General features: G+C 44.2%; 1 protein-coding gene across 4 annotated transcripts in view; it reads right to left on the bottom strand.

Annotated features, from left to right (window-relative positions):
* LOC147884317 (plant/protein (DUF810)) overlaps positions 1–26,327 on the bottom strand; it is a 219,391-nt gene that overhangs the window by 73,878 nt on the left and 119,186 nt on the right. For all 4 annotated transcript variants that reach the window (XR_015543641.1, XM_087398323.1, XM_087398321.1 and 1 more), the window contains exons 9-10: positions 11,141–11,350; positions 10,859–10,960 (exon numbers count right to left, since the gene is read on the bottom strand). Coding sequence is in view for 3 of the 4 variants with exons in the window: in XM_087398323.1 (XP_087254449.1) it covers positions 10,859–10,960; positions 11,141–11,350 (312 nt within the window). In the remaining variant the exon portion in view is untranslated. The remainder of the gene's footprint in view (positions 1–10,858; positions 10,961–11,140; positions 11,351–26,327) is intronic.

The following is a 26,327-nucleotide window of genomic DNA, read 5'->3' as shown; positions in this document are numbered from 1 at the left end:
GACTGTTCCTGAGTTGGAAGAGCAGAGGTAGGAGTGCTAGAAGACGAGGCATCTGGAGGAGTACTTCCTGCAAAGGGACTAGGAGTAGAGACAACCACTGTAGCATTGGCTGGCCTCAGATCAACTCCAGAAACAATATTCCACAAATGCTTTGCAACAAGAATATGTTTCATGAGATAAGACCACATCGGATAGTTGGTGCCATCCGACTTATCATCTTCACGAAGAATGCCAAATAGATCTTGATTGTTCCCAGCCATTGCAAATGTGATACCCTAAAAGAGACCTGAAAACCCAAAAGCCTCAAGGCTATCACTGCAAAGAGCTGGCTGTCCAAAAATGACAGCAAATATCTGCAAATTTCCAACCCAAATCAAAGGGCAAATGCAGATCTGACGCAAATGTGACTGTGGCAAGCAATGCTCACTGCAAAAACAACAAATCTGGCAAAAGCCCCAAATTTAATGAGGGTAAATAGGCCAAAAAGAGAGCAAATGCAAAAAAGCCCCAAATTTTGCTGAAATTTTTGCAAATGTGACCCAATGTATGCGAATCGGACTCAATGTCCTGTAAAAAAGACTCAATGTCTTAAAATCTGACTCAATGTCCTGCAAACGTGACTCAATGTTCTCCAATCTGACCCAATGAATTGCAATCAAACGAGAAATTGCAGATCAAAACCCAAAAGAAATAGCCTCAAGGCTTGCAACTGCAAAATTAGGACTGTTATCCACAAATTGTCTCCAAAAGTGCACCTGTCCCAAAGTATAGACCTCAAGATGTAGGATTTCCAAACTGTTGAAATGACTTAAGAAGATTTCAAACAGTAGAAGGAAGATAAGGAGAGCAAAAGCCCTCAAAAACCCCCAAATTCTGAGAATGTCTAAAAATGATTTTACACGTGCCAAATGCTGTACCAAATCCCGGAGCAAGTACGATGCATGTACAACGTATGGCGTAGGTACTGAGTGCAGTGTACAGAAGCAAGTACGTGGCTGTACGATGCAAGTGCGTGTTGGAATGTGGAAAAAGAACTAGAACTAGAAACTGGAAATGGAAATGAAATGACAAGACTGAAAGACAAGAAATACCTTGAGAAGAGTGTAGACAAGACACAAGCTAGACTGATAGATTAGAATGATGTGACCCATTGAATATATGGGCCAAAGTACAAGACATAATGCAAGAGTGTTTATGGGATAATTGTAGAAGTGCCACATGGCACACACTCAAGACATAAAGACTAGACTTAGACTTAGACTAGGAAATAGTACACTTAGTGTGCACTTATCTCCAACACCCTCCTTAAGTGGACACTAGGAGTAAGACAGAAAGACAAGACTAGAGGACAGACATAAAGACTGATAGACTGAGAGACAAGATAGAAGACATGACAGACAAAAGATCCTGAGACACCCCTCCTCAAGTGATATCCTCATATGGGTCCACAAGGGTAGGGACAAGATGGATCTAAAACATAGTCAGATTGATAGACAAATAGACAGACAGACAAGACTAGATAGACAGAAGACTGACTGGAGACAAATAGAAAGACCAAGACACTAGAACCCCTTGACCTACATCATCGGTGGTCAAGGTGGTAGACAAAACATAGAAGTAATCAGAAAGCCCACTTTTCATCATGTAAGGAAGGAACAGCAGGATCAGCTGATGGAGATGTTGCAGCAACATGGGCTGAGGTAGATGCAGGAGCTGATGTAGAGGTTTTGGAGTAGCAGTCCCTCTCCCGGTGATTATCACGGCCACAAATGGTGCATGGATGAGCCTTGAAACAGTCCTTCTCCACATGATTAGTCTTGCCACAATGGGTGCAAGGCTTTCTTACCTTAGAACTGCCTTTCTTTGCTAAAAATGCAGTGTCAGTTACCTTGCGTTGTTGAGTTCTTTCTTCCTCTTGGAGAGCATTGATGATACCCTCAAGAGAAGGATTATTATGATACTTGAAGGTAGTGACAAGAGTAGCATAGGAGTCAGGTAAGCTTTTGAGAAGCACAGCAATAGCAATATCTTCGGAGATGGGAGACTTGACTGACGCAAGCTGAACCATAAGACTGCGAAGATAATTGACATGAGAGGCTATAGTAGCTCCTTCCTGCATATGTAGATCAAAGAATGAGATCATAAGTGCAATCTTAGAGTTTTTAGATCGGGCTCCAAAAAGAGTGTCCAAAGTGATCCATGCTTGAGGAGCAGACTGTATGTTGGAGATGTGATGAATGTAATCATCTCCAAGGCCGAGCAATATGATAGCATAGGCTTTGTCATTCTTGGCAACAACAACTTGCTCAGATGGACCTTCGGGAGCATCACGGTGAACAATGTCCCAAAGGCCTTCTTTCATAAGATGGCACTTGATTTTGATCTGCCAAGTATGAAAGTTGGACCCATTGAATTTGTCGATAGATATGAGAGAATGAGAGGAAGATGCCATGTGGGAAGGTCTTACCTCTTGCTAGGATGCAAGGGCAGTGTCTATTCCCTTACAATATTGCAGAAAATAACTGAGAGGAAGAGATCCCAGAAGCCGGTTCTCTCACCACTTTGTCAGGGCCATAGCATATGACAGCCCATCGAAGTAGGAGGAACCAGCAAAAAAGAAGACTGTTCAGCAAACTGAAAGAGGCAAAGCTTAGTACCTCAATCCCGGGCAGAGATAGAGATGAAAAAGGAAGGCAGATCTTCGTGCAGATGAAGTCGAAGAAGTCTTCAGCCTGTGCAGGTACGGATTCCGTACAGTCGTACGGACTGTACGGACTGCTGAGTACTGTCGATGTACGGACGGTGGACGACGTACGGACGACGTACAAATAGCAGGTACGTTGATGCAGAAGCGAGTGCAAGACGGCGCAGATCTGTAGGTACAAGACTGCGCAGATCTGGTTGTGACAGCAGGGGTTACGCAGATCTGGCGCTCAGATCTGTGGCGGAACTGCGCAGATCTAGAGCGCAGATCTGGCGCAGACCTGGAGCGCAGATCTGGCGCAGATCTGGAGCGCAATGCGGGGCAGAAAGAGGGGAGATCTCGAAGAAGAGGCGGCCAGCAGAAGGAGCGTAGAAGAGGGCGATGCAGACAGAGATGGTGGGCAGAGGTAGAGGTGCCGCCAGAGGCTGGAAGAAGATGCGTAGACGAAGCTAGGGTTCCAGCAGAGTGAGAGAAGAGGAGAGGAGAGGGATCTTCATGGCTCTGATACCATGTTGGAATGTGGAAAAAGAACTAGAACTAGAAACTGGAAATGGAAATGAAATGACAAGACTGAAAGACAAGAAATACCTTGAGAAGAGTGTAGACAAGACACAAGCTAGACTGATAGATTAGAATGATGTGACCCATTGAATATATGGGCCAAAGTACAAGACATAATGCAAGAGTGTTTATGGGATAATTGTAGAAGTGCCACATGGCACACACTCAAGACATAAAGACTAGACTTAGACTTAGACTAGGAAATAGTACACTTAGTGTGCACTTATCTCCAACAGTGCGCTGTGCGGAACAGTACGTGGCTGTACGGTGTACGGAACAGTACGCAAGTACGTGGTTGTACCACCGTGAGCAAGAAGACGAGTCAAGCATAGCTTTGATACCACTGTAGGAACGATGAAATGAAAAGAGAGAGTGCAGGTTGCAAAGAGTCGATAGAGTCTGCTGTCACGTCAACTAGGATAGATGAAAAAGGAGTACAAGGTACCTGTACCTAGACCTAGGACTAAGTGTCCTAGGTGTCACATAGGACTAAGTGTCCTATGTGGCCTAAAAGGCACTAACACTACAAGTGCCTATATTTATGCCTACAAGGCACATACCATGGCCTATAGGGCATCACTAGAACCACCATGAGATGGCCTACACCTTGGCTTTCAGAACAGCCCTACAGAGGCTACTCTTTACATCCACAAGTGTGGGACAGATTTGCTGTTTTTAGTCCTTTATGTGGATGACATGCTTGTGACTAGGACACATGCTCAAAAAATTGCAGATTTTAAGCTTGATTTGCAGCAGACATTTGCTATGTCTGATCTTGGTCTTTTACACTACTATCTGGGCATCCAATTTGCTAACATTGAGGAGGCATTTTGATGTCACAATCCAAGTACATTGGACAGCTTTTCCAGTACTTTCAGTTTGAGGATTGCAAGCCAGTATCCACACCATTAGAGCCTAGTTTCCACTTCTCTTCTAAGGATGGCAACGGTACATGTGATGTCACTCTCTATCAACAAACAGTTGGTTGTTTGATTTACCTAAGCCATACAAGACCCAATCTACAGTATGCTGTCTCACAGTTGAGCAGATATATGCATAGCCCATCTATGCACCATTGGCATGCCGTGAAGCGTGTCTTCAGATATCTCAAAGGCAATCAGCATTTAGGCCTACTTTATGGGGCCGATACTTCATTTGTCATGCATGGATTCACTAATAGTGATTGGGCTGGTTGTTCGGACACTCGTGTCACACAGTGGCAACTGTTTCATGCTTGGTACTTCACGTGTTTCTTGGTTTAGCAAGAAGCATAGTATAGTTGCTACTCTAGCTGTGAAGTTAAGTACAGAGCAGCCTTTACAACTCCAGTGGAGTGTGTTTGGCTTCGGAATCTACTTGCAGATCTTAATGCATGTTAGACTGCTCCTACCATCATCTTCACTGCTGATAGTAGGAGTGCTTTGGATGTTGCATGGAATCTTGTTTTCCATGCTCGCACAAAGCATATTGGGGTTCACTATCACTATGTCAGAGAGCGATTATCAACAGGTGATATTCAGTTGTCTTACGTTCCCACTGAAGACAACTTGGCTGATCTATTTACGAAGCCACTAACTCGACCTAAGTTTGAGGCTTTTCGGCAAGCTTTGAATTTAGTACCTTTGTAACTTCATCTGTTGTACTCTGTACAGTCATAGGTTGCTATATCCCTACAGAATGAACATGTGCAACCATGACATTAGATATTCAAGAATCCTGAGCCATGTCCAAGATATTTCAGCACCTACCATGGAGGGGGATTTGTAGGCCATTCTATGGGCTATCCATAGGTGCCACTTATTAGTTCGTATGTGCCTTGTAGGCCTAGTTATAGTCAGTTAGGACCATTGGTACAATTAGTACATGTACCACCTAGGTAAGTTAGGACACTTAGTCCAGTTAGGGCATTTAGCCCTAGGGTTTTTTCATATTGGCTCACTCTTGAGCCTCCAATTGTTGTTGCAGCATTTTCAATACAAAATCTCGTTTTTGCTCTTCCATCACTCATTTCTAGGCTCCCATTGTCCAACATGGCTACTATTGGTAATCCTAGTGTAATGATGGTAGTGTTTATTCCTCTTACTTAAAATGTTGATGCTAGCATGACAAAAACCTAGGTGAAGCGAACTCAGCCCACGAGAATGAAAGGCTGAAAGTGAGTTGTAATCATGTGTGCTTTAGTGAACAAGGTAGTGAGTTTCTAGAAATACTGTTTCTTGACCTCAAAAGACGTGTGGTTTCTGCAAAGTAAAGTTTGTGACGTTTTCATGATTTTGTTACGTGTGGTGTTCGAATTTTGACTTATTGCAGGTTCGTCCCACTTTATAGAATTCCTTTGTTAAAGTGGACAAGTATTCTATGAGCTAGTTCTAGTATTTCAATTTTGAAGTTCTATACTAAGGGTGTTTGATCTTGTATATTTTTTCTTACAAGGTGTTATATCTACTGAGGCATGTATCTTTGATAAAACCTTTTATGACATGATAATACGAGAGTTCAAGAGTTGAAATGATATTGTTATTTGTTTGTACTCCCATAGGTTGCTATATTCCAATGAATGAATTTGTGCAATTGGGTACTTTAGGTACCCTAAGTCCTACTAAGACATTTCTAGAGTACTTTAGTCATACCATTGAGCAAAGATTTGCATGGAATATACAACGGTATGGTTATGTAAACTAACTCCACTTAGGTTAATCTAGTCATGCTAGTTTGGGGTTTCCTACATGACCCAAGTCTTCATATTCTCAATTGTTGTTGAATGAGGTTTCGCTCATCCAATTTGTATAAGCTAACTCATGTCTCCCGTTTGGTCAACTTCCAATAGGCCACAAGCACAATAAGTATTAACACAACTGAATAATTTGGTGGTACACTTTATAGATAGCAAGTGGCCAACCTCATTTATTTGTGCTCTACGAGGCTTGACATTTCCTATGCTACAGGGTTGCTCCATCGGTTTAGGCATTGTCCCACAATCACAGATTGAAATGCAGCCAAAAGGGTCCTTAGGCATGTACATGGTACTCTCACTTTTGGCTTGCATTATGCTTGAGATTTGAACATTGACCTTCATGGGTACACAAACTATGATTGGTCAAGGACATTGATGATCGACGATCGACGATCCACTTTTGGCTATTGTTTCGCATTGCGTTCAGCTTGCATTTCATGGCTCAGCAAGCTAGGCTCTTGCATTCATCTAGTGAAGTGAAATATAAAGCAGCAAACGCAACCAATATGGGATGACTCTGTCAAATAATTCTGCAAATCTCTGCTGTTTTTTAATGTAATACATTTCTTTTGCTCCTGCTTGCCTGCCAGGCATAGTGTATGCTGTTTGTATTGTTTCTCTGTTTTTTCTCTATTTTCCCTTGCCTTCCGTGTCTTACATGCGGTTGTCTCTTCACATTCTGTGTCTGCCTGCAGCTAGAGCCTGGGTTCCCCAAGGCCTTCAATGGAAGGTATTTACTGAGTGTGAGACCCCCTATGAATGTTTCTTGTTGTTTCTTGATTTTCTTGGAGCTTTTCTTGCTGCTGTGCAGGTACAGGATCAGCTGGAACGGCCCTGCAGGTCCAAGTCATGGGCTAAAGAAAAGTCGGGGGCGGGCAGTAGCCCTGCTGTCCCGTGACTCTCTGGAGAGATGTGGGGGCTGGAAGCAGCCCAGCGTTCTGTGGGAGAGGACACACGGGTGCGGGGGAGGCTGGAGCATCCCCGCACGTCATGTAGGGGAGGTGGCTAGGGTTGGAGCAGCCCCGTGCTGCAGAGGAGGGCCCGAAGGATCCCAATGCCAAGGGTGGGGGGGCTAGACAGCCCCACGCTGCAGGGAACATCCCAACGCTGCAGGAACGCAGCTCGAAGGTGATGGCAGGGAGGCTAGACAGCCCCACGCTGCAACGAGGGGCTCGCGACGGGAAGGGAAAGGAGCTGGGGGCTGGGGGGAGGGGTTGGGCGGGGCTGTGAGAAAGAAAGAAAGAAAGAAAGAAAGTTTATTTAAGTCTTCGGAAGACGAATGGGTCTATGAGACTGTGAAAAACCTGGTACAAAACGAGTTGTAAGGGTGGAACTACTGAAGGAGCATCCACACCAATGCAGAATGCAAAAATGCAAAATGATAGTACTAAGTACAACATAGTCATGTCAATGGTCGACTACATATCAATCTCATCATCATCATCATCAAGACATAAGGGTGGATGAGGCAATGGACGCATGAGATCGGCGATAGAGTGTTGTCGGTTGCTCAAGGGTGCAGCCCTCAGGTGCGGCCTTGTGACGTCTCCTGGTCATAACTCTGCACCTAACAAGGGCCACTGTGCCCAAGTAACCCCTGTTGGTCAAGATCCAACTCTGAACAGAGAGGGGATATCCCCAAGTGTAATACGCGCGTCAACCCTCTGTCTGAGCCATCGGGTCACTAGCTCTGGGTCACGATCATGTCGAGGCCTCGTCTCGTTGGGATCCACGTGATCTGACAAGAAGAACTCTGTAATAGAGCTCTGAGAGAGATCTGCCAAGGAAGAAGTCTGCTCCTGTCTCCATGATCGAAAGATCCTCTCGCGGTGCCTGACTACCTCATGGATGAAGCCCGCCAAACATCTCTCGTCTGGGTAGGAGAGGAATCAGGACAAAACCCTAGAGCTATCTCTGAAGACGTAGTAGAAATGCCCTCAGATCTCATAGTAAGAAGGGCACCTGAAGATGAAGTGCTCCTCTCTCTCAACTTCCTGCATGTCACATAATTTGCATATGCGCCTCTCCCTGTGTAGGCCCTCTGCTCTGCCACTCTTGAAAAGAAGTCTGTGAAGAGACCCGGAACTGCCCAATAGAGATCCTCAGTGAGTGGGGTAAGTGGATCTGCGTGTATCCTGGGGGGGGGTGGGGGGGGGGGGAGAGGGAGAGAGAGAGAGAGAGAGAGAGAGAGAGAGAGAGAGAGAGTACTAAAGTCTACTAAAGACCGATGGGTCTATGAGACTAATAGAAACCTCTTACAATGAGCAAAAAGGGTGGAGCTACTAAACAAGCATCCTAACCCATGCTAGAAAACTGTGTAGAACATAGTCAATGTCATGATCATCAATGTCACCATAGTCATAGTCCTCACTAACATCATCATCATCATAGCATATACAACCTAATCCAATATTATACACTACAGCACACACACAGCATGAAACGTCAAAGTATGCCCGGTGACGGGCTACGCTATACAAGCAAAAAGCATGTGATAGATCGATGTCTACTGTTTGAAAGTGTAGTCTGTCGTGACCTATTGGCAATGGCTCTACGTCTGGCAAGCGCCACAGTAACCTCTGTCGGCTGTATCCCGGGTCTGAACATAGATGAGATGTCAGCTAGTGTGATTTGTGCATCTGTCCTCTGTCGAATGTGCCACGTCTTGGTCTCGAGGTGTCTGTCTCGCCTGCTGCCTGTGATCAAGGGGACCGTATGCTCTAGCTGGAAGAACTCTGTGATATGATGAGACGCTCTCTATATCGGATCGCCTCATGAATGAAAGCGGCAAGGCATCTCTAGTCTGGGTATGACAAAAGTCTGGAAAGAGGCCCGAGGCCATCTCTGACGAGGCAGTGGTATTGTTCGTGGATCTCATAGTAGAATGGGCAACGGAAGAGGAAGTGCTCATCTGACTTGATCTCATGTCAGTCATTGGTTATGAAAGGTATATTGTATGTGATGGGTACTCAGGGTATTACCAAATTCACATTGCTTAGGAAGATCAGAGGAAGATGACGTTTGTGACACTCTAGGCAACTTGAGCTTTCCGAGTCATACCATTCGTTTGGTTAATGCATCGGCCACCTTCCAAAGATTCATGTGTCAAGAAGTCTTTGAACCTTCTTAAGAAGCAAAGTTCTTAAGCAAATCAACAAATTAAGAGGTACCAAGATATGGATCTCAAAAGAAGCTCACCCCAATTCAACTCAAGATGAAAGCCACAAAGTGAAGGAAGCTTGCAAGGAAGGTAAATGGGCTGTTTACAGAGATGGAAAAGTACTCATTAGAGACTTCAAATCCAAACCCAAAGACCCTCAGTCTTAAACTGATGTAATGAAGGCCAACTTTATCATGGTACTAGAATTTAGATGTGTGATATAATAACCTCGAGCTGAGATGCCAAGTGCACTCCTCAACCCTCCGATTTATCCACAAATTCAAATCGTGCTTTCTGCTGCCTAAGCCCTCATCTTTTTGGACGATTCATTGATCATGCAGTATCTCTTTAAAAAAGCCTAGGCCAAGAGGGAGATTTGCGAAGTGGTTAGCGGATTTGCAGGAATATCAGTTCTCTTTTATCAGGGACAACACTACTCGTGCTAAGTAGCAGATATGCTCACAGTAAGGGAGGTAGTGGAGGATGTGGCAAATCAGATTAAGGAGAAAGAAAAGAAACTGGCTGCAAAACAGTCCACACAGCACAACCAAAAAGAGTGGGCCGGTGTATACTTTATACTCTGACTGTTTCAAAGGAATACAAGAAAGGAAGTATGGGAATATGCTTCTGTCAATTGATGGTCAAGAGATTGTTACAGAGGGAAAGAGAGAAGACTCAATAGCCTCAAATAATGAATCTGAGTATTTAGCCTTGTTCAGAGGCCTTGTGTCTGTGGGGATTCTCTACTGGTAATATGCCACATGCAAGGAACTTGGCATGCATGCAAAGCCTTTGCAGGAAGAAGAAAAACTGCAAAGGCAAATTAACCCACTGCACAAGTGTCCATTCTAACCCAAGGCTAGTGGATATTGAGCAATTGCTAATAAACTATAAAAGGAGCATTCTACTGTGGATAAGAGAATCTTTTTGAATTTCAGAAAGAAACTTAATGCCCCACAATTAATTAGCACAAAGGACTAATTATGTCCAACTATAACCATACCAACACCCTGAAACTTACACCAACAGTTGATCATACAAATTATGGTCCTCAAATACATTAAGTGCACGAAATATATAAGAAAAAGTTCCAGCCAGCCTCAAGGTCATATAAAGAAAGAACACAATGAATTCTTTTATAATTAAGTATAGTACAACTGAATCGCATAAGAAACAGCCTGGACTAGTGGATTCGTTGACAGGACAGAATGCTCGTGTAGTTAGCATTTTCAGGTACAGATGAACAACAAAATCGGCCAAAGTGTTAAATAAATGACCACATGTGATTCAGCCCTAAAGTAAATGAGCTATGTACATGAAATGTAGCCCTTTCCATAACAGAAAACGGCTACCCATGGCTAATACATACTTTAGGAGAATTCAAAGCCCACACATCAATCTGCGAGGGATTCGCTGGCTGTATAGTCCCCCCACTTGGCTGTTAGCCCCAATTCCAGAGATCCCCTAGGCAGTGCGCTGGGCTTCTCTGGAACAGGCCGGTTTTTCTTTCAGCCTTTTCCAGTTTTTTCATACTCAGCACCTTTGGGGCTGTTGTCTTGTATGAAATCTTTCAAGCATCAATAGAAGGTTCCTTTCTTTTCTTTTCTTTTTTTAAAGATCAGAAATTCAAGGCCCACATGCCATACACATAACAAGATCAGAAGCTACAAGTCCAGAACTTGAATGAAAATCTTGTTACCTGCCGGAACAGCACCCAAGTATAGCATGTATCATGCATGGTTTGGGTGATGCCAAGAACCCGCCAAGTAGATTTCAAGAGATCCAGTATTTCTTCCACTTCCTGTATGGCCCCACAGAAACAGTTCAATAGTTCATTGATTACAAAAAATAAAAGGCCACACTTGCTCGATGCTACCTCCCAAACTCATGCTCCTACATGGATCTTAACATCAACAACCTTGCTTCCAACCAGAATTAACAAAAACTATGACACATGTCAGACATATGAGGACAAACTAACCTCAACAAGCTTTCCCTCATCCAAAATATCAAAGACGCTGCACAGCAATCTCTCGTACAGACGCACATTAAGATGATAACCATCTGCCCAATGGCAGACCTCCCCAGTCTGGTCCCCTCGGACTGCCCTTTCAGCAAGCGCTAGAGCAACCCCTCTCAAAGACTTCAAAGCTTCTGCATGTTGAGCTGGACCCGCTGGAGAAGGGAGACCCTGTGAAAGCTAACATAGTCAATTGGAAGCAAGCTACAAAAAAGCAATGGGATAGAAAAAAATACGAAATTTTACAGCAGTTCAATCAAATTATCCTCTTTGAAAAAAACCAAAAGGCTTATAAGAATGTGAAAACTAACTGTATTACAGACAACCATTTACCCATCACTGAACCAAAATGACAGAAATAAGACAAACCTCCTCGAAAGATACCTCCCTGCCTGAGCTACCTCGGTTTGCCCACAGCCACATTACACCATCTCTCCCTCATCCCCCAACACTTGCCACCCGTGCCCATCATATAGTGGTTTCTAACCATGCTAAAAGAAAGCCTCATTGCCTCTCTGCATGCATTTATTTCCCCTCCATCCCCCTTTCATTTGTAGTCTGGATAATGATCCATGGATCAATCATCATCTTTGGTAAAATATATTTATGACTGAATTAGATGTGAATTTTTGTTGATTGATAATTGAGTATTGGGCCTAGCCTTATTATGTATTATGTCTTTTATGTCAGTTGGTATGTGTATTATCACTAAACTTTCCACTTATTCATATGAGCACTGATTATCAATGTCTGACATTGAACGATTTAGGTTTGTCATATTAAATCTTTTAAGAAGCCTTTTATCTTGAAATATGACAACATCATGCCTGCTTACAATTGTAACGAGACTTGCGAAGCTGGCATACCAAGTACTATTGTCCCTTCTGCACAAAGTCAATTAGCTGCTCCTAATATACCTCCTCATCCAAATCTTCTTTTAAGATGGCTGATTTGACATCCTTTTGTCGCAAAGGCCATAAAGATTCTGCTGCCATGATAGAACAGTTCTGTGTATAGCTAGCTTTCCAAGTCAGGCAGAAGTCTCAGTGCAATCTAGTCCCTCTTCTTGAGTTTAACCCTTGTGAAGTAATCTTCCCACATACTTGCCGATGGAGCCAGCTGCTTTGACTATGCTTTCGTACTCCCACTTACATCCTACGTCATTCTTTCCACGACAAAGGTAGACAGATTCCCACATATATTCTTGCATTCCATTTTCATCGCATTCTTCCAATGCCAATGCTTGTCTAACTCAGTGAAACCAAGATGTTCATCATCACCAAGTTATGCATCATGATGGTTGCATTAGCTTTCTCCTTTGGGTGCTCTAATTTGGCTGATTGCTGAAAGGAAATGGGCAAGCAGGATGCAAGGCAGCAAGAAGGTGCAAAACGTCTGAACAGATGATAGTGACAAAAGTACAAGAGAGTGAGCGGTTTTGTATAAGTGACAAAACCTTATCCTATCCACTAACTGTAGTTTGGGATCTAACTATGGTTAGGGGGAAAAACCTCAAAGAGGGAAAAGTGTCGATAACCTTCTTATTACATTACATTGGCCAATGCCTAGAATATACCAATAATTCTAACACCCCCCTGCAATGCCAATGTAATGTACAAGGTAGTGACCAATCACCAAAAGGAGATAAGTTAGGGCACTGCAAAATGCCTCAAACTTCTCATGTGGAAGTGCTTTGATGAAGATTTCTGCAACATTGTCATGTGTTGACACATAGATCACACTGATCTCCCCTGCATGCAACTTCTCTCTGACATAATGATAATGAACCTCAATGTGCTTTGTGCGAGCATGAAACACACGATTCTTTGCCACTGCTATAGCACTCTGACTATCAGTGAGAATTGGAGAAGGACCCTCCAATAAGAGATGAAGATCAACAAACAAACGACGCAGCCAAACACATTTAATTGTCGCTCTCAAAGCTGCCCTATACTCAGCTTCACATGATGAAGTAGCCATTGTAGATTGTTTCTTTCTCAGCAAAGAAATGCAAGCTTTGCCCAAAAAAAAACAATTACCACAAGCAGACTGCCTAGTGTCATAGTCTCCAGCCTAATCTCAGTCACTGTAAGCATGCATCTGCAAGTCACCCCCCCTGGGAAACATCAAGCCATAAGACTCTGTGCCTTGCAAATAACGGAAGATGCGTTTTACAGCCTACCAATGTGTTGTCTTTGGACTGTGCATATACATGCTCACCTGAGATACTGCATACTGAATATCGGGCCTTGTATTGCACAAATAAATAAGGCATCCAACAGCCTAGCTGTAAAGTGTTAGATACACTGATTCACCTGCATCATACATAGTAAGCTTCAGCCCCTGCCCCATGGGAGTGGCTATAGACTAACAATCTTGCATGTTGAACCTATCCAAGAGCTTTTGCACATACTTGGATTGAGACATAACAATGCCACGCTTGTCTTGTATGAACTCGATCCCCAAATAGAAATTTAACATGCCCAAATCTGTCATGTCAAATTCAGCTTTGAAATCTGCAATTATTTCCCCATTTGACCCTATGAGCAGCATGTCATCTACATAAATAATGATGACCAAAATATCCCCCCCATCCTTCTTGATGTAGAGAGTGCTTTCCGTGGGACAATTATGTAACCCCTTACTTGCCAGGAAGGCATCAATCTTGGCATACCATGCACCTTGGACTTGTTTTAGCCCATATAAAGCTTTATTCAGCTTGCAAACTTGAAGTACATTGCCAGAAAGTTCAAATCCAAATAGTTGTTTGACATAAATCTCTTCTTGCAAGTCCCCATTAAGGAAAGCTGTTTTTATGTCCAACTGATGGACATTCCAAACAAAATCTGCAGCCATGGCAATAACTCACCTTATGGTGGTCATCCAGAATATAGGAGCAAAAGTCTCCTCATAATCTATGCCCTTTTTTGTGCATAGCTTTTGGCAACCAGACGTGCCTTGTACCCATCAATGGACCCATCCAGCTTTCTTTTCACTTTGAAAACCCATTTGGTACCAATGGCATGTTTCCATGGTGGCAAATCCACGACATCCCAAGTCTGATTTTTTGAAATAGATTGCAATTCATTTGTGCATGGCATGCATCCAATGCACATTATCCTTGGCTTCTTCAAAAGAGTCACGTTCTTCTTCATCAAGAAGAGTACCTGCATAAGCTGTCTCAACAAAAAGAGCCCCCCCTACGTGCCTTACTGCACTACGAATCCTGCCAGGCAAAGGTGCCTCAAGCCACCTTTTGGCTGCATGTATATCTTAAATCTCTTGCCGGACAACTTCATCCACACCCAGTGAAGGAACAAAATCAGCATGTCGATCAGGAGGAGGTTGCTGTAAATTCTGATTTTCAGCATGAGCCCCAGCTGAGGGACCAAAAGCTATAGGAAGCATCCCCTTAAAAACATCATCTGAAGAAGCTGGAATAGTAAATTCAGCATGTGAGTGCTGAATTCTCTGAAAAAACAACATCTCTACTCACAAAAATCTTGCGAGAGACAAAATTGTAGAGACGATAGCCTTTGCTTTGTGCACTATACCCAACAAAGATACACTTAAGTGCCTTATCTGACAATTTATGTCGAAACTCCACACGTGGGCATATGCAACACAACCAAAAACTCTGAAGTGATCCACTAAAGGCTTTCTCCCATGCCAAGCCTCATAGGGAGTGATTGTCTTCAAAGCCTTTGTGGGAGCCCAATTCAAAACATAATTGGCACACATGAGACCTTCGAGCCAAAATCTGTGAGGCAACTTCTTACTAGTAAGCATGCATCTATCCATCTCCATGAGAGAGTGATTTTTGCGCTCCGCTTTGCCATTTTGCTTAGGTGTAAGCCTCACTGTAAGTTGATGCGTGATGCCTTTCTCCTTCAAAAATGCCTCAAATTCATGAGACATATACTCCCTCCCTCTGTCAGTGCGAAGTGTATGCACCTAGAGTCCTCTCTCATTTTCAACCATGGCCATAAAGTGTTTGAAATGCATAAACACATCTGTTTTTTCTTCAAACCACAGACCCAAGTATAATTGGTATAGTCATCTATGAATGTAACATAATAGTGATAACCACCAAAAGCAAGTGTCCTCATGGGACCGCAGATATCACTCTGTATGAGCTGTAATTTATGAGTAGCTCTTATTGCACCATCTTTTTAAGAGCGAATCTATGCATCACGCCAAGGATGCATCCCTCACATGCTTGAGGAGGAGGTGACTCCAAAGGAGGCAATGCATCAACCATAGCATGCTTCTGAAGTGTCATCAAGCTGCCATAGCTCATGTGCCCATATCTAGCATGCCATAACTCCACATTCTATATCGCAGCAGTGGGAGTGCTCACTAAAAGTGCAAGATCGGATCTTTTTCCATAAATGTCAAGCTGAAAAAGACCCCAATACAAAGTGCCAGACAACATTACAACATAGTCATTCTCTCTGTCTCAGATTGCACACTTAGCATCATCAAATATGACTTGAAATCCTCCTCGATTGAGAGAGGACACTGAAAACAAATTCTTCTTTATACCTAACACATAAAGAGCATCTGTAATTCTGAAATTTGTGCCATACGTGGACGTGAGTATGATGTCACCCACTCCACACACTGAATAAGAAGCACCACTATCAAAATACCAAGTGTTCAGTGTTTCATTGACACTGAAAGAGCATGCATCCTCTGAAGGGTCATACCTGCAAGTCAAGAAAGCATACGGGTCATCCTCAAGAGTGGTTGTAGTATCCGGACTAGCCACTGGAAAATCTGAAATGCAAGACAAAAAGGCATAGTGCTCTTCCACAAAGTTGGCTATAACATCCCCTCCATCATGTGCATTAGGAGCTGATGCATATGAAACAGTCATACCCGAATCCCTTTTCTTCTCCTTAGCTACTCGCTTCTTGCATTCACCAATGCAATGACCTGGCTTCTTGCAGTAGTGACAAATGCCCTTCCTCTTAGGCTTGTCTACATCACCTTTAGCCTTATAAGAGGGCTGCCCTGAATCGGCTTTATGCTGATGTGTGGGCTGATTTCCATATTGCTTTTGCTGCCCTTTCCCTTTGGGCTTGAGCTTAGAAAACATGGCATGCTCGCCAGCCCGTGTTGCCATATTCTTTCTTGTCTGCTCTTCCTGCAACAAGAGTCCTACCAACTCGTGAAAAGAGAGAGGATTGCTACCCCCTCAATGACAAATTCAGCGAGGTGTGGACACCGAGATAAGACTCACAAAGAGAATTCAAAGTGGTGGTAATCATCTTTGAATCCGGAATAATCTCATCTATATTCAGCAACTGTTCCCTCAATCCTAAAGTTTTGTGAGGTGAGCATTCATAGAATCTCCCTCATCCATAGGTGTATGAGATAGCTCTCTCTTTAGGGAGGAAACTATGGCATCATTTCTTGCTGCAAATATGCTCTCTAAAATCATCAACTGCAAATACACTGACTATGCCAAGTGAAATCTCCGAACCATCGGTGAAGATAGAACTACAATATATAAAATCTGATCTGTATTACAAGGCTTGTGGCAATGATGCCAGGAATAGCCAAGAGGCATTACAGGGCTAAAATGATGTATAGCCAAATAGGCTTTACAATGGTGGCATGTGTATGTGAAATCAAATGCTATATGCCCACACTGAAACAATTTGCAATGCCTCTGAACTCTCTGAAGTCTGCTCACTGAACTGATGAACGTAAGGTTTCAGGTAATGTAATGATGTGAAACCGTATGTGAGCGTATGGACTCTGACTCCGAGTAGGTACTAATCGAAAATTTCAAGCATGGCTTAGATTGGCAACTTGGGGAAATTCAAAGCGTCCCCTCTATGGCCATCTAGTCTACTCTGATATAAATCTAGACCCACTGTCGATTGATGAAAGAAAAGCAAATAATTTCTTTTCTTTTGTTCTTTTCAAGTGCTGGGTCAGATGCGTCGATGTAGAGGCAAATGTGCGTGAAGGAAGTGGTTTTGTCGGCGAGGCTCAAATGTGAGTGTAACTTGCACCTTCAAATTCTTCCTGGATCAAGAGATATGACTTAATTTAGGTGGAGGGGCAAAAGGAGTGCAGATGGTGCTCAATGATGATGTGTCACTGTGGGTCACATGCAGTGTGATGTGGCACTGTGCCTAGCAATAGGTGTGCCAGTGAAGCCTGTGCTAAGGTGGCACAGATGATGTCAACAGATGATGTGGCAATGATGATGTGGCACTGATGACATGGCAAATGATGTGGCATTGATGATGTGGCACTAATGACGTGTTAGTGATGACGTGGCAAATAACGTGGCTGATGAGCTGGCAAAATCCCCCAAGCTGCCTTCGAGGTCTTCCATGACTGGATGTGAGGAATAATTAACCTCTTGACAGAAAGAGAAATAACTGAAAGAGCTTGTGCATCCCTAGAATCCCACTTTTCTGTTCTGTTATGGGAGCCATTGGAGTAGCAACTGCTGCTCCAATCACTTATCCTGCATTTTTATCTCTACCCCTGCCTCCACCTGTAGAAGTGACAGGTGTAGCCACAGTTTCTCACTTTGCCTCATCTTCATTGACATAATCCCAAAGATGCCTGCCAATCAAGATGTTGTGAGCCATAAAACCCCACAAGGAGTAGTTGGTGCCATCCAACTTATCCTCATGTGTGAGGACTCCAAACACCTCATTGGGATTGTTATGAGCCATATCTACCAGAAAACTCAAAAATGCAGCAAACTAGACAAGTAAAATCCCTTCCTAGGATGTAAAATGCACAACCAAAGTCTGCTAAAAATTCTGCCCAAAATGACAATTACTGTCACAACCTATCAAAGGCTTGAAATGCACCAAAATGCTCTACAAATGCCCAAAATCTGCAAAAAGTGGCAAATGTCTGCAATGTGACTCAAACTTAGTCCAAAACTGCTTGCAAAGCTCCCAAATGATCTTTCCACTACCAAATAGTATCCAAAATGCAAAAGCCCCAAATTCCTGCAAGAACCTAGATTCAGCAATACGCTAATACTCTATGGCATATCAAAAAGCCCCTCTCTTGGTGGAGGAAGAATCTCCGGATATTATGGAAGTGTAAAATGCCTTTGAAACAAAGACTTTTTCTTTGGAGATGCATGACCGGCACATTGTCAGTGGGAATCACACTTGCCAAACGTCACATTGCACCATCCACATGTTTACGATGTCAGGCTCCTTCAGAGACTGTCCCTCATTTGCTTTGGCACTACCCGTGTTCTTGGGAGAATTTCAGATCATCTTCGGCTCCATTTCCCGAGTCACAGATTTGGGAAACAATTTTGGATATTTGGCAGATTTATGAGGTCTATGTCTCAATACTCACTATTTCTCTCATAGGTGAGATATTGGGCTCTTTGGACAATCTGGAGTGAGCATAATTTGGCATACTTGGGTCGGTAGATTCACAAGTCATATGAATCTTTCCGAGCCTCATTGCGGCAATCCTTATATGATGCCTGCCATGAGGGTGATATACATGCTTCTTGCATAGAGCTTTTCTTTTTATGTTTCTGATCTTTGGGATACTCTCCATTTTGGAGACTTCTCATCATGTAAATTTATGAGAATATAAATACACTGCACTGGATTTTACTAAAAATTAAACAAAAAAGTGTGTGGAGAGAGAGAGAAAGAAAGAAAGATGTATTAACGTCTATAGGAGGCCTCGCGGGCCTATGAGACAAAGTACAAAACCAAACATAACTCATATAAGCCACTATGGGCTGAAGCAAAGGGCCACTAAGGCCCACTTTCTGAATGCTAAAGTGCCAAACTAGTGAGCAAAATAGCAGAGTAGCAAAGTAGCAAAATAGTATCTGGTGCTCAGAGCTAATGCTCCTAGTACACGCACACGCTCCATAAATCCAGGTACCCCAGTGGCTCTCTGATGAGATGTGAGGAGCTCTCGTATCTGTGTCAGTCGAGCTGTCTCTCGAGGCAACAGAGGGAGTGGTCTCCTCCATTTCTATATTCGATGGGCTACATCAAGGGTGACGCCTCGTCTCTGGTGGTCTCCTCTGAGGAGGGCTGAAATAGACCGGACCTTGATCGTGTGTGCTTTGGTTACTCTCCATGCCGAATGTGGAGTGTGTGCCTCTCGCCTGACAGCATCGTGGCAATGACTCTCATTGCTAATCCATGATGCTCTCATCTCGTCAAGCTCCTCTCCCTCTGCCTCCTTGGTGGCGGACTCAAATGCATAGAAGTCTGTGACACCTGTCTGTGCTCGGTTGATCTCGATGACCTATGGCATCGCCTCCAACCGCTCTCTCATCTGTCGCATCAATGTAGCTATGTATTGTCGCATCTCAATCAGATAGAGCCGTACATAGACCTGGTCGAGAAAATGGATCAATCATGTCAGCGGACCAAAGCCATGCCCTCTTGAAAGCATAGTTAGGGGAAACGGAAACAGGGAAACGGGGAACGGAAACGTTTTGGGATTTCATGGAGGGCTGAAATGGGGAAACGCCACGTCAGCAAGGGAGGGGAGTAGATGATGATGGAGGGCTGAAGCAGGCTGCAGGAGAGAAAGGAGAGGAAAGGAGTGAATGGGGCTGAAGGAGGGCTGGAAAACCTTGAGGATGGAGAGAGTATGAGGCTGAAGGAGTGGAAGGAGCCTGGAGACCAAAATCAAAAGCAAAAAGACAATAAATGTGATTTTGGAGACCTAGCAGCTTATGTTGTCTGAAACGGCACATTTCACGGCTCTGAAACGCATTTCAAACTGGCTGAAACGTTTCAGCCAGCCGTTTCAGGGTCCTGAAACGTTTCAGACGTTGAAACGCGTTTCAGGACCTGAAACGCATTTCAGAAAACGGCGCTTCTCTGAAACGGCATTTCAGGCCTGGCTGGGCTCTGAAACACATTTCAGCGTAACTGTGCTTGAAAGAGGCAGTGATATCGCCCTCCGATCTCAAAGTAGACTGGACAAACACATAGAAAATGCTCCTCTGTCTCCACCTCCCCCATCGGGCATAGTCTAGAGATCCTCTGCTCTCTAGGTATGCCTGCAGCTCTCCCTGTCTCAATCCGCAGCTTATGTGACAAGACTCGCAAGACGGTGATCCAAGGTGAAGAATTCAAACCACCCAAGCTGATTGAGGAGCGTTAACATCAACGCGAACCACCGACAGCCACCAACAATAATCACTACCAGCATCAACAGCCAGCAACCTCCACCTCCTGATTGCAACAGCAATAGCAACTCCTTTCTTCGTTCCCCTCACCCCAAGCTAGGTTTGAACCCCCAACCCAGCTCAAGGGTTAGCTTCAGCCAAGTGGTACATGGCCAAGATGGAGTGGCCTATCCTCACCTCCAAATCCGACCTTGCCTCCACCCCAAAACAAACTATTCCTAATAACAACAGAGCTTACCTCTCTACTCCTCAGTTGCTAGGACACCCTCTCCATATGCAAAGACATATTACCGAGGTGGTTTTGACCGACCCATTCTCGAGCAACATGAACATATTTATTTCTTACAACAAGAAGTGAGGGAGCTGAAGATATTGGTGGAAGAGGTGAAAGCTAGACTTCGGGTCCTTGACAGGCCTAGAAAGAAAGAAAGAAGAAAGAAAGTTTATTAAAGTCTTCGGAAGACCGATGGGTCTATGAGATTGTGAAAATCCTCATACAACAAGCTGTGGTAGTGGAGCTACTAAACGAGCGTCCATACCAATGCAAAATGCAAAATGCAAAAAATGCAAAAATGCAGAATGGCAGTACTAAGTCCTAAGTACAACATAGTCATGTCGATGGTCGACTATATATAAATCTCAGCATCATCATCAATATCATCATCATCCCCAGCAACATCAAGATATCAAGATGGATGAGGCAGTGGAGACATGAAGTCGGAAATAGAGTGCTATCGGCCACTCAGAGGTGTGGTCCTGGCACGTCTCCTGGTCGTAGCTCTGCGTCTAACCAAGGCTACTATGACCCCTCTCGGTCGGGCTCCAACTCTAAACAAGGAGGGGATGTCTCCAAGTGTGATCTGTGTGTCGACCCTCTGTCTGAGCTGTCGGGTCACGGGCTCCGGGTCACGATCATGTCGAGGCCTCGTCTCGTTGGGATCCATGTGATCTAGCTGAAAGAACTCCATGATAGAGCTCTGAGAGGGATCAACCGAGGAAGAAGTCTGCTCCTGTCTCCATGCTCGGAGTATCCTCTCGCGGTGTCTAAGTCCCTCGTGAATGAAACTTGCCAAACACCGCTGGTCTGGGTAGGAGAGGAAATGGGCCAAAATCCCATAACAATCTCTGAAGAGGCAGTAGAAACGTCCTCGGATCTCATAGTACACAGGACACCTGAAGATGAAATGCTCCTCTGTCTCAACCTCCTGTATGTCACATAGTGTGCATATGCGCCGCTCCATGGGTAGTCGCTTTGTTCTACCGCTCTTGATGCGAAGTTTGTGTGAAGAGACCCGAAAGTGCCCAAGAGAGATCCTCATCGAGTGGGGTAGGTGAATCTGTGTGTATCCTGGTGGGTCAATGAAACCCTCCACTGTGATATGTAAGAAGTAATCTCTGTAGAAGCTAAGCTTCACTGGGAGTTCACTCAGTTCCAACCAGGTCCGCAAACTGTGTAGCTGTAGTAGATCCTCGCGGATAACCTGGTTGACCTCGTGTGATAAGAGGAGAGAGAACGGAGCATCCATGCTATACTAGAAGGGACATAGTCTATCCTTGTGGAGCCCCAGTCGCTCAAACCATCTCTTTGTACATGCATACTAGCACCTCTGATCTCCTCTTGCTGCAAGTGCCACATAGAAGAGGATAGAGCTATCCATGGTAGCCTGCTACGCCCCGAGGTATAATCCCCATATTCCCTAACTCGGTATAGATATGTGATGACCTGAAATGCAGCATCTAGCTGTAAAGGGGGTGACCCAAACTCAGCCTGAATGATCTAGTGAGGAACGGATGACTTACCACAAATCATCTGTGATAGCATGAGAACCTGTAGCCGCTCTACACGGGCCCACTCTGTATCCGATAAGTCTGGCCCCCAACAAGGGCTGCAGTACATCCCCACTGGGCGAGCCAAGGAGTCAAAAAGCAATCCCTTGGTGCGTGGATCCTGAAAGGGTGAGCAGAAGCACTACCTCTCTAGCCTGGCCAATGAGACATACCCTCTACTTAAGCGTGCCTGCATCGCGGGTCTCATAGTGAAGCTCGGTCCGGAGAAGATAACCCCAAGATAAGTGTATGATGAAACTATCTCAACAGATGACCCCGCAAATATGAACTGCTCCTGATGCATGATGGCTCGAGATGTATTGAAGATCATGACCTTCAAATCATGAGACTCATAAAAGGACTGTAGTGCGTCTAGGTGTCTCTGAAGCCCCTCTGCTGAGGAAGACAAGAGAGCCACGTCATCTGCATAGAGCAAAATCTAGATCAGGGTGCCCGCAAGAGAGCAACCTAGACCCCCCTGTGTCTTCATCAGTGTCTCAAGCTTGTCAATGTAGAGGCCAAACAAGGTAGGCGACAAAGGACACCCTTGTTTGACCCCGATGGTACTCATGATCTCGTCTGTCCACGCGGATCCTGCCCAAACTCTGCCAGAAACTCTCTCGTAAAGTGCCATGACAACCCAAATGATCTCTTGGTCATAATCCAAGTCTTGTAGGCGCCGTATGAGGCGAGCTCTCGAGACTGTGTCAAATGCCTTGTGAAAATCCACAAAGCAACAATAAACTTTCTACTTCCGTGACCTCACCTCCTCGATGATACATCTGAGCGTCAGAATGTGGTCCATGGTTCCATGATCACGCCAGAATCCGGCCTGTCCTGCTGCTCTGAGTCCTCGACACTCTGCAAGTCTGCTAATCTCGGAGTCAAGTACTGATGCATAAATCTTCGACATGACATGTCCAATCATAATGGCCCTGTAGTTCTCCAAGCTCATGGCATCCCCTGCCTTGTGGATGGGTGAGATAGTCTTAATGGTCCAAGTGTCTGGAAATCCCATACCCCTCCTCTAGTGAAGAGGGTACACGATGTGGGACGAGGCATGTATGAGAGGCTAGGGACTGGCTGATTTGGGATGTCATAAAGTATGTGTGCATAATCAAACCAGATCTGGGTGTTAGTGAGTAGCATAATCAAACCAGATCATCGTACCAAGTAATACAGGGTACGGTTCTAGGGGGTGGTGGACGGGTGGAGTGGATGGTGTGGAAAAAAGTGTGAATGGCAGCCTCGTGTAGTGAGCGGGTCACAAGGGCAGCACGATCCTCTAAAAGGGGTATGAAGTCAATATAAGCGAGAAGTATGTACATACGGCCAGAGTAAGAAGATGAGTAATCCCGATCAAAGCGTATATTGTGGTAGGTGGAGTAAGCACTTAGTGGGGTGGAAGGAGCTGTGCGAAGGGAGGTGGAGATGCGAAAGAAAAGGTATGTATGATCAGCCCCTTAGGGAAGAGGTGCTACAATGAAGTCAGTAATGCGAGATGTGAAGACAGGGGATCAAAGAGGTGGACACATTTAATGAAACATTGACAAAGGTCAAAGCAGCCTTGCCCAACATTGAATGGATGGATGGTGATGAGAAGGAAGATGACGACTCCAGACCAGCTTCTATTGGACCAATCTAAAGGTCATGCCATCCTTACTCTGAAGTCAAAAGATTTGTGGATCAAGCTCCTTTGACAATCTTATAAGCTGAAGGGTACCAAAGTATGGATAGCTGAGGAGCTTACACAAGCTCAACTGAAGAACAAGGCAATGGAATTAGCAAAGGTCAAGGCTGCCAGAAAAGATGGGAAATGGCCAGGATTCCATGAAGGAGTAGCACTTATTAAAGAGTTCAAATCAAAACCAAAAGACTCTCAGTCTTAAACTGGTATATGGGCCAGCTATATATGTGCATGTTTTATCTTGATAATACGTACTTTAAATTAAATAGAATGGAGCTGCCTCTGCACTCCGTGGGAGCTGCCCTGCGCCCTCCTTAATCTGATGTACTAGATGGTTTTCATGTTCTCCCATAGACCTCTTGGTCTCCCGTGGATGTTAATAGACTTTCTTTCTTTCTTTCGTGACTACTTTATTGCAACAGCTCCTGCAGACACGTTTTCCTTTCCTGGTGCTCACTTGGGCAAGCTCCTCTGCTTTGTTGGGGTTCACCCTATTAAGCAAGGATATGACATTTTCTTCTCTTGGGTGCGCTATTGGGCACTGGTATATGGGCCAGCTATATATGTGCATGTTTTATCTTGATAATACGTACTTTAAATTAAATAGAATGGAGCTGCCCTGCGCCCTCCTTAATCTGATGTACTAGATGGTTTTCATGTTCTCCCATAGACCTCTTGGTCTCCCGTGGATGTTAATAGACTTTCTTTCTTTCTTTCGTGACTACTTTATTGCAACAGCTCCTGCAGACACGTTTTCCTTTCCTGGTGCTCACTTGGGCAAGCTCCTCTGCTTTGTTGGGGTTCACCCTATTAAGCAAGGATATGACCTTTTCTTCTCTTGGGTGCGCTATTGGGCACTTTGGGCTCTATGGGAAGACAAAAATCATAGTGTCTTTGCTGATCCGTCTCTTGCCAAGTTTCACTTCTTCCGGGCATCTCTATGGCAATCTTTCTTTGACTGCCTCCGTGCCCATGATCTGGATTATCCAGCATATTTGTCATATAATGCCATCTCATCGTTATCTTGCAGGACTTTATACCTATACCCTTTGCTGTGCTCGCTACACCCAATCAAGATGCACCTGCTCTGGCTTGCTGTCAAGCTTTTGTATGTGTTGTTTTGGCACACTAGCATAATAGATATGGCCAAAGATTCTCAATGGCAAATTACTTGCCCAAGCTTCATGGGGTCTCATGTTCTCCTGTTTTAGTAGGACATCTGTGAGGGGATGTCTCCTTTAAGCTTTAAACATTGCCTAAGAGCTCTCTCCTACTAGAAGATTTGCCACCTTTAGACCTCTTTAACAAGATGACTTGATCCTAATAAACATTGAGACCAAACCCTTTGCTCCACTAATACTCACTAAAAAGTACGTGACTATACCTGCACTCACCCACACAAGATCATCAGGTCTTCATGCAGTGATTTCAGTTATGGATATTACGCTGTCCACCCTTGTCTACTGACTATTCTGTACCCTTGTCTACTGACTACGTAATGAGCATTCATATTACATGCAAGTAGCTCCCAGTCCTATCCAAATCTCCAACATAGAGACAATCTAAGTTGCTTGGCCATGTGAGAGGGCGGAAACTAGGTTGGAAGGTGGCAAAGGGGCCTGCATGATTGTGGCCAGGTTGGAAGGTGGCATAAAGTGAGACCCCTGGCAAGGGTTCAGACGCCATCAAGAAAGTCATGAGCAGCCTAGAAGAGGCTACAAGCAAGAGGAGTTGGTGGTCATAAGATAAGTGGAGAGTGGCAACAAGCCAAGAGGTGAGGTCCCTAACCAAGGCATTCACTTGAGCTCTAACTCATTTCAAGTGTAAAACTCACCGACCCTTATCTTAAGTATCCAATTAAAATTGAAACGTTATACTATAGAGGGGAAAATTTTGGTAGGAGTGATGGCAAATGCAAGAGATGTCAGGGTCACAAGGAGGATGCTTTCCATCTGTTTATTGCTTGCCCACATGCTAAAAGAATATAGAAAATATTATAGATTCAATTGGGAGAGCCCAAACCTATATTATTTGGAGGATGCCTTCAAACTCAAACAGGAATATTGGAGCTAAAGTTTAATGAACATTATGCTAAATCTCTGAAAGATGTGCAGGAATATGTGCAGGACCATATGCAGACGTTATAACTATGAGCAGGACAAGTACAAGACCATGATCTCACATGCAGTTCCTGTAGTACATTCTTCCTTGCTCTATAGCAGTTGCAATGATCTGTCAAACAGCATATATGCTCTACATATTTCTAGAATCCTCATCAAGAAATCTCAGCTTCCATTCTGATGATCCTGCTCTTTTGTGCCACAGATATATTAATAACTTTTTCAGCCCCAAAAATGAAATTTTGTTATCCTGAAAAGTTCCAATTAGGTAAAGCAAATGGCACTAATATGGCCTGAAACAAATACACCCTTCATCACGGATGCCCAATACTTTAAAATACAAAT

This window comes from Dipteris shenzhenensis, chromosome 27 (assembly GCF_047967505.1).
Source record: "Dipteris shenzhenensis isolate YYH24624 ecotype China chromosome 27, Dip_SZ_1.0, whole genome shotgun sequence".
NCBI lineage: Eukaryota > Viridiplantae > Streptophyta > Polypodiopsida > Gleicheniales > Dipteridaceae > Dipteris > Dipteris shenzhenensis.
Note: the sequence above shows the minus strand (reverse complement) of the source record. Positions and strands in the feature narration are given on the sequence as shown.